This window comes from Ammospiza caudacuta, chromosome 12 (assembly GCF_027887145.1).
Source record: "Ammospiza caudacuta isolate bAmmCau1 chromosome 12, bAmmCau1.pri, whole genome shotgun sequence".
Lineage (NCBI taxonomy): Eukaryota > Metazoa > Chordata > Aves > Passeriformes > Passerellidae > Ammospiza > Ammospiza caudacuta.
In genome coordinates this window covers 10,666,684-10,674,642 of record NC_080604.1, presented here as the reverse complement: position 1 = coordinate 10,674,642, position 7,959 = coordinate 10,666,684, and the positions used below count along the sequence as shown (strand labels likewise).

Here is a 7,959-nt window from a genome sequence, read left to right as displayed (position 1 = left end):
GATAAACACAGCACTGACAGCCATGGTTCAGGGTCAAAGCCTTCATGGGCACCACAAAACCGCTTGCTCTTTGGTGCCAGGGTAGCCAAAACAAGCGTGATTTTGGGGAGAGCTCTGGGTTTGGATGACTCTGACCCTGAGGCTGCAGCTGCTGTCGCAAGCACTTGGTTCAGGCTGAGCTTTCAGCAAGGTTAACCTGGACATTTACACCCCTCCAAGGCTGCCACTTTCCCTCCCCTCTCTCTCTATTAGTTTATTCCAGAACCTGTCCTGCCTGGGGACAGCTCACTGGAGACCCAGAGCAGAGGAAGAGAGGAAGCAGCACCTAATCCCTGTTATTTTGGAGGATGGCCTGCCCACTGCCCAGCTTGGTTGGCACACACTGCCATGAAGTGGTGACACTTCCCTTGCTGGCAGCCAGCGCTCCAAATTCCAGTAATGCCAGAAGGGATTGGTGGTGCCCATTCCAATACCTGCAGCACATTCCCTGGAGAACTGGCCTCCCTGCAAGCCTGGATCCCACTGCTTCCAGCTGTGCCATGTCCCTGGGAGCCCTTCCAGTGCTGTGCTTTGTGCTGCCTGCCCCTCAGCCTGCTCAGTTGGTTTAGCATGTCCTGGTGCCTCTAGATCTAGAGCTGCTTGGGCAGCAGGGTGCAGCAGGTTGGGAGTTCCTAGAGAAAGGAAAGAGGATATGAAAGCACCCTGTCAGCACAGGGGAAAAAATTCAAGACACTTCAAGATGTCATTTGGCCTGAACTCTTGTTACACCTCCTGCCTTTACAACTTGATTGAGGGCCAACAAATGTGTCTCTGGCTGAGGGCTGGCATGTGTGGAGGATTAAGAGGGCAGGGGGGTGATTTCCCTGCAAAAGCCACCTCAGGGGACCAAGCTATCCCTCCTGCAGCATCCTCAGTCAGATGTTGTTTTAGCCAAACTCCTGTGTCCCCTTCCACCACACAGCACAAGCACAAACCAAGGCTCCTGTGCTGGGACTCTTGGCCAGCAGTTTGAGGGGCAGTGCTGGGGCATCAGGTATCTTACCATGGCTGCCTGGCAGTCCCTTCCAATGGGCTTCTGGTGCCCTCCAGAAATCCCTGTCTTCCCCCCTGCTGCATCCCAGACGCTTTCACCATCCAGCCCATCCATCTCCTGGTCCTGACCGCTGGCCTGGAATGGCCCAGGGAGCCTGGTCCCAGCCCTGCACAGACCAGAGTGGTCCCAGTCATGGCCAGCACCCCACAGCTGGTGTCTCCCTGTGAGGAGGGACAGCGGCTTCTGCTGGAGCTGCTGCTCTGCCAGGATTCAGAGGCTGGCTCAGCAGAGCCTGTTTTCCCTTCAGAGAGGAGTTCAAAGTCTCCATGCTGCTTTGTGGTTCGGAGATGGGAGCGAGGGCAAGGAGGAAATGGTGATTCCTGTTCCTGACTGACACAGCTGGGTTTGACCCCAGGCAGCCACAAGGGACGGAGGCATAAACACACACACATCCACAGGCACGCTCGCAGCAGCTCACTTTGCCCAGGTCCATGAAGATGCTGCTCTTCTTCTTGCTTTCACTCCTCCATTTCAACCCATCTCTGAGCCTCAAAATCTGCTCCTTCAATGTGATGTCTTTTGGAGAAGCTAAAATAGCCAAGCCTGAAGTCATCGATGCTGTGGTAAAGGTACGTTTGTTTGCCTGGATGAGACAGACACTGAGCTTTTCTAGTTTTTCTTTGATGCAAAATCTTGCACTTTGCTTGTCTTTCACAGTTAAATATCAAGCAAAAAAAGAGCTAATTATTTAAAGAATATCATATTCTTAAAGTAAAAATCAGCTGAACAGAATGTGTGTTGTTGAACAGAATGTATGTTGTTATTTTAGCCTTCATGGGAATATAACAGAAAAAATATTTGCTGTTTCCTTTGGAAATTGAGTTACAAAAGGAGGAAAACCTCAATGCACAGTAAAAATAATTTTCACTTTGAATCCACAAAGCTTTGTTTTGTGATACATTATTTACTTTCTTTATGTGTTAATTATTCTCAAATATTCTTGTCTAATTAAACCTATTAGGACAGCAAATAGTATCTGTCAAATCAGAGTCTGGTAGAAATTTGAAAAACCAGTTTCTGTAAGCAAACCCTCACCATCCAGCTGCCTCTACAAAAGCTGAAGATAAACCCTGGTTTTAAAAAGAACCACCTTTAAGACTTGGAGCTTTGCAAATGCCCTCCAAGATGCCCCAGTGAGGGAGGACAAGGGGCCTGGCATTAGTGAGGGGTTTTGTGTGCAGAATGGCACCAAGGAGGAATGGCGCCACATTGTTGGGTTGTATTCCTTTCATTGCAAACTGGCAGAGAAGAGTGGTTTGCTTGGTTTTGCATTCCCAGACCGTTCTTCCGGTGCTGTCATCACTGTGGGCAATATATACTAAATATATGTTTATATATATAAATATATATACTAAATTTTGGGGTCACTTAGATAGTTGTGGGTAAGTTTCAGGGGGCACAGAGAGGGGCTTTTTTCCCTGACAAAAATCCCCCACAAGGTCTGAAGTACAATGAAACCAGGGGCAGAGGGAAGCCCCTGAGGATGCTGGGCTTTGGGTGAGCTGGACTTTCCCACGGGGAATCCCAGCAGCAGCTGCGGGAGCTGAGCTCCAGGGCAGCCCCTGGTGCTGGGAGCCCATTTCAGGCCGGGGGTTCCTCTGGGCTCCAGGGGCTGTTCCAGAGGGATCACCGGGGACAGGTGGGTGCTCACGGTGGGGAAGGAGCGGGGCGGGCAGAGGCAGCGCCCAGCCCTGGTGCTGATGCTGGGATCAGGCGCAGGGAGAGGCGTTTGCTGCCCCTTCCCCTCCACACTTCCTCCTCAGGGTCAGGTGCCGAAGTTTCCCACTAAATCTGAAACTCTCGTGCTGCCGGGTTCCCTCTCCCAGTTCCTGCTGGGCTCTGCGGCAGCTCTGAAAGCAGAAAGGCTCCGTTCCAGCCCTGCTCCCCTCCCACCACCCCAGTCTGCCGCTTCTTTCTCGAAGGACTTCCCCATGGAACCGCTGTAACCACTTCTTCTTCCTGACCCCTCCTGATGCTCCCAAACCAGGCGTGTGCAAACCTCCTCCTGCTCCTTCCCCCGGCAGGTCGTTTCCCGCTGTGACATCATGCTGCTGATGGAAATCAAGGACAGCAAGAACCGGGTTTGTCCCCTCCTGGTGGAGAAGCTCACCAGGTAGGGTGGCCGTGGGCAAATGGACAAATGTTGGGAAAGCTGCTTGGCAAAAGATCCTGTGTTCTGCTCGGTGCCACTTTGCTGGGGCAAAATCCAAGGATGTGGGCTCTGTCCCAGTGTCAGGGAGAAACCAGACTCTGGCAGTCTCATGGAGGGACAGGAGCAAAGGCAGTTCCAGACCACGGTAGAACACGTTTTTAAATCAGTATAACCAAGTTAAGTTCCATTTGCTACAGAGAAGTTCCCAAAGGAGAAAGGAGATGAGGGGGTAATGCCCTCATGGGGCTGGCATCAGGCTGCAGCAGGACAGCCACCTTCCTGCAGGACTCGGAACTGCTTCAGGTTAGGGATTGCTTGCCTGGACAATCCAGGCATCCAGAGGAAATAGCAGCGCTCAGCTGGATGGACACGACAGCCAGCTGAAAGAGAGACAGAGGCTGCAATGAGCAGGGAGAGGGTGCAGTGAAGAGCAAGCGACAGAGCAGGGCTCCAGCTCCTGAGAAGGGTTTAGTGTCTGCATCCACCTGCCTCTGAGGCCAGGCAGGCAATGCCCAAACCCTGGGACAGAGGCAAAATTATCTCTCTCAGCCCCTTGTGAGTGCAGAAATAAACTCAGGAACATCCCTTTCCTTCCAGTCAGCGGAAGGAGCCAAAGGAGGAGTACAGGTGTGTGGCCAGCAAGAGGCTGGGAAGGAACAGCTACAAGGAGCAGTATGCCTTCATCTACAGGTGGGTGAGCCCCCTTGGCCAACAAGCCCTGGAGATGGGCTGGACATGGTGGTGGCTTTGCTGTGAGGGAGGCAGAGAGGTGCAGGCTGTGCAGGTGGGCTGGGCTGTGCTGGGTGTGGGGATCATCCCAGCACAGCCACCTGTGTGTCTGCATCCACCCCAGACCATGGAGTCAGTGTTAGACACACCTCAGAGAGCCACGGGTGTGACAGCCCCCATCCTGTTCATTCTGCTGCAGGCAAGACCAGGTATCAGTGAGACAAACCTACCAGTACCCTGACACCCAGCCTGGGGATGAGGATGTCTTCTCCAGAGAGCCCTTCATCATCTGGTGGCAGTCTCCCAAAACTGGTGAGGTGTTTCAGAAAGAAGTCACTGTTGCACTGTGAGCCAGCACAGCAGCCCTGGCTGGACCACGCCAGAGGCTCCAGAGCTGCATCCAGACCCCACTCTTCCTCCCAAGAGCAGCATTTTCCCTTCAGGCCTGCTGTCTCTGGGAAACCCCACAGCCCTGCTCATGCCCTGCTGGGAAAACCTCTGCTGCTGCCATGGGCAGTGGGTTGGTGGGTGCATTCCACGGGCAGTGGGTTGGTGGGTGCAATCCAAGGGCAGTGGGTTGGTGGGTGCATTCCACGGGCAGTGGGTTGGTGGGTGCAATCCAAGGGCAGTGGATTGGTGGGTGCATTCCCTGCAGCTGGCACAGCCTGGGAGCAGCTCCTGTGTGTGTGCTGGGTCAGGATTTGCCTGCACTGGCACAGCTCCTCAGGCCCAGCTCAGTGCCTGGAGGGGGTCACTCTGCAGCCACAGAGATCACCCTGGCCTACAGGCAGAAAGGGCAATAAACAGGGAGTTTCTCCCTCAGCAAAATCAATAAACAAGCTGTTTCTCCCTCAGAAAAATCCCCTTGCTGACAAGTCAGTCTCTGTTTCTTTGTGACTCATTCTCTGTCTAACCATTACATTTTTCTTGTTCCTCTGCCTTGTTTTGAAGCTGTCAGTGAGTTTGCCATTATCCCTCTGCACACCACACCAGACACAGCAGTGAGGGAGATTGATGAGCTCTATGATGTGTATTTGGATGTCAAACAGCGCTGGAAAACAGAGGTTTGTTGCCACATCTGTGTCACTAATTGGCCTTTGCTACTGAGTCACTGGCCATGTTATTCACTATGCAGAGCTGAAAACCTCAAACCCATTGACAATGCACCCCAGGTTTTAAATATCTCTTTGGTGTATTTTCATTGAGTTCTCCACATTTTATACAGTAAACTTGATCACCTAATAAAACTATTATCAGCATGCCCTGATGTGCCCAGCAGAAAGGAGAAACCCCACTGCATCCATGGACCATAAAAATCCTCATGGGTCTTCTTTTGAAAAGCTGTCCTCATGATTACATTTGGAAACCCTCCTGCCTTCCAGAACTTCATCTTCATGGGGGACTTCAATGCTGGGTGCAGCTATGTTCCCCAGAAGCAGTGGAAGAACATCCGTCTGAGGACCTACTCCGAGTTCCTGTGGCTAATTGGTGACAAAAATGACACAACCGTGAGGAACAGCACCAGATGCCCGTACGACAGGTAAAGGGCTCACTGCCAAACCACCCACTGGCTATGACTCTATGAGAGAATATTGTATCAAGAAGGTGTCAGCGACCAGCAGAGGAAACAAATGTTCATGAGGCCACCAGAGATAAAACAGTGTCCAGGGGAAATGTGATCCAAATGCTTCCAGTCAGGAGCACAAAGCCCTGTGCAGACCAGACTGGGCAGGATTTACACAGAACAGCCACTGCTGTGGCTCAGGGGGGGACAGAAGCAGCACTTCCCATCTGCAGGGAGCCCTGCAGACCCCTGGCAGGAGGTGCTGCTGCCTTCTCCATGCCAGCTTTGCACCATGGCTTTTACTCCTGTGTTTGTAATTTGGATTGACAAACACACAGAGGGGACGCCTCACCTTGCCCTGGACATGTGGCAGTCCTGCTGCCGCTGCAGTTCCCTCAGCAGGGACAAGAACACATCTGCTATTAGAGCCCAGAGTCCTCTTGAAGGATGAATTCCTGGGTCTGAGCAAGCCTTCACTGATACCTCAATCATTGTCCTGTTTTTTCTGCATCCAGAGCAGGGCTGTGAAATTTGCAGCATTATTGGGTGGGTTTAGACAGAAGTCATTTAATGCTGGCTTCCAAGGCCAGTGCGCACCAAGATATTCATGTGCACACCAAGATATTCATGTGCACACCAAGATATTTATGTGCCCCGCTGCCTCTGTGGCACCTACAGGAGCTGCCATCTCTGGGTGGGCAGTCCATGGGCAAGGACAAACCACACACAGCTGTGACTCCCTCAGAGCCCCTCTCTGGCCACCAGCTCAGTGCAGTGTGGCTGCCTGGGGTCAGGCACCCCATCACAGCACCCATTCCTTGTCCCTTTCAGGATTGTGGTCACTGGACAGAAGCTCATCCAGGCTGTGGTGCCACACTCTGCCAACATCTTTGATTTCCAGGAGGAGTTTCAGATGACTGAGGAGCAGGTAGGCAGAGCACAGCCCTAACACAGGGCTGACATGGGAGCACAGAGCCAGCAGTGCCCGGGCAGTGCTGAACACAGACCTGCCTGAGACACCAGGGCTCTGTGCCCATCCCTCCCAGCTGGTGCAATGCCCACGGTGCCACCTCCCCACCCCCAGCCAGGGCTGGCACAGAGCTCCCGACCCCCTGTGCTGTTGTCTTGCAGGCACTGGGGGTGAGTGACCATTTCCCAGTAGAATTTGACTTAAAGGCAAAAGGAGGCTTCCTCAACTGGCTGAGATCCAAGTTCTCAAGGAAGAGGAGACCAAAGAAGAGCCGCTCATCGAGATCCTGAGCACGCTGAGTCCTCCTGCCTGCACAGAGATACACAGATGCCAACAGATCCTGTAGAAGTCTGTATAGAAATGCTCACAGCAAGTGCAATATTTAGCAGGTAAAAAAAGCCAAATATTTTGTAAAGTTCAAATATTTTGAATGAGAAGGCAAATTAAGCCTTCATGCTGTTTTTTCTTCATTGTATATAGAAATAAATCAGCTAGGTGCAGCACACTGTACTTACTGTACTGGTCACAAATGTAAGGAGCTACTGCAGGGCTGAAATATTTCTGTGTGCTTTACCTGCCTCACCTGAAGGGCAGGGAGCTCCACATGTCCCCATGGGCTCTGGAGCGCTGCCATTCCTCTGCAGGGGCAGAAGGATTAAAAAGGACCTTTTTGCATCATGTGTGTGTCTCTGTGTGTGTGTTTATGCTTCAGAGCTGCAGCCAGTGGACATGAGGTTGTACCTGGTGGTTTGCAATGTAGAATATTGCTGAATTTAGAGTATTTCTCAGTGAGGTGTTTAAACTGGTCACAGCATCCAGGGATTTGGGAAAGACAGAAGAGACAGAGGGACAGGCAGTGAGAGCCCCTTTTCTGCACTGCCCCAAGCTGATGGTTCTCACCCCTGCCCACCTGCAGGGCAGGTGAGATGCCCAGGGATGCCAGGTGACACTGCTGCCAACAGAGTGTCATAAAATTCACATCAAAATCTGATTTCAGCATCCTGACATGTAAGTGAACTGCATCCCTCCTCAAACAAAAAATCTCCATGGCAGCCCAAAGTCCTCTGATGAACCAGACTTCAATGATGATTATTTAATGTAATGGTGCAGCAATCTGTGTTCCCAGCTCAGCCCACAGGCAGTGCTTAGTGCAAACCAAACCCTGTCACACAGATGGCATCTGGGGAGTGGGAATAATCCAACTGTTAGTAGAGATAAATATTCATTTCCTTTCATCTGTGCACCCCAGGTTGCCTGCTGAAGGGGCAGGGAGGGCAGGTGAATGAGAGGCTTTGTGGGAGGAAAACAGTTTGGCCTTTGTGAAACCGACTGCTCAGGGAGAAGAATTTGAGGAAAGAAACTAAATTAAGAGAAAATTATCCCAGGAGGTTGTGTGCAAGGCAGACAACAAATCCTCAAACTTTTAGTAGCAATTAAACTTGAAATGATAC

The 7,959-nt window shown here is 51.7% G+C and overlaps 1 protein-coding gene across 1 annotated transcript; it reads left to right on the top strand.

Annotated features, from left to right (window-relative positions):
- Positions 1-1,452: 1,452 nt before the first annotated feature.
- DNASE1L3 (deoxyribonuclease 1 like 3) lies at positions 1,453-7,168 on the top strand. Its single transcript, XM_058813071.1, has 8 exons — positions 1,453-1,662; positions 3,118-3,206; positions 3,843-3,935; positions 4,174-4,286; positions 4,926-5,038; positions 5,357-5,514; positions 6,370-6,466; positions 6,670-7,168. The coding sequence occupies exons 1-8, from the start codon at positions 1,525-1,527 to the stop codon at positions 6,796-6,798; spliced, it is 930 nt and encodes a 309-aa protein (XP_058669054.1). The 5' UTR covers positions 1,453-1,524; the 3' UTR covers positions 6,799-7,168.
- Positions 7,169-7,959: the final 791 nt, after the last annotated feature.

Bases quoted from the DNA above. Each gene is read 5' to 3' on its own strand.
- DNASE1L3 (XM_058813071.1), top strand. From the start codon at position 1,525: ATGAAGATGCTGCTCTTCTTCTTGCTTTCACTCCTCCATTTCAACCCA. The intron at 4,287-4,925 runs GTGAGGTGTTTC...CTTGTTTTGAAG, and splicing joins GTGGCAGTCTCCCAAAACTG to CTGTCAGTGAGTTTGCCATT. The intron at 6,467-6,669 runs GTAGGCAGAGCA...GTTGTCTTGCAG, and splicing joins TTCAGATGACTGAGGAGCAG to GCACTGGGGGTGAGTGACCA.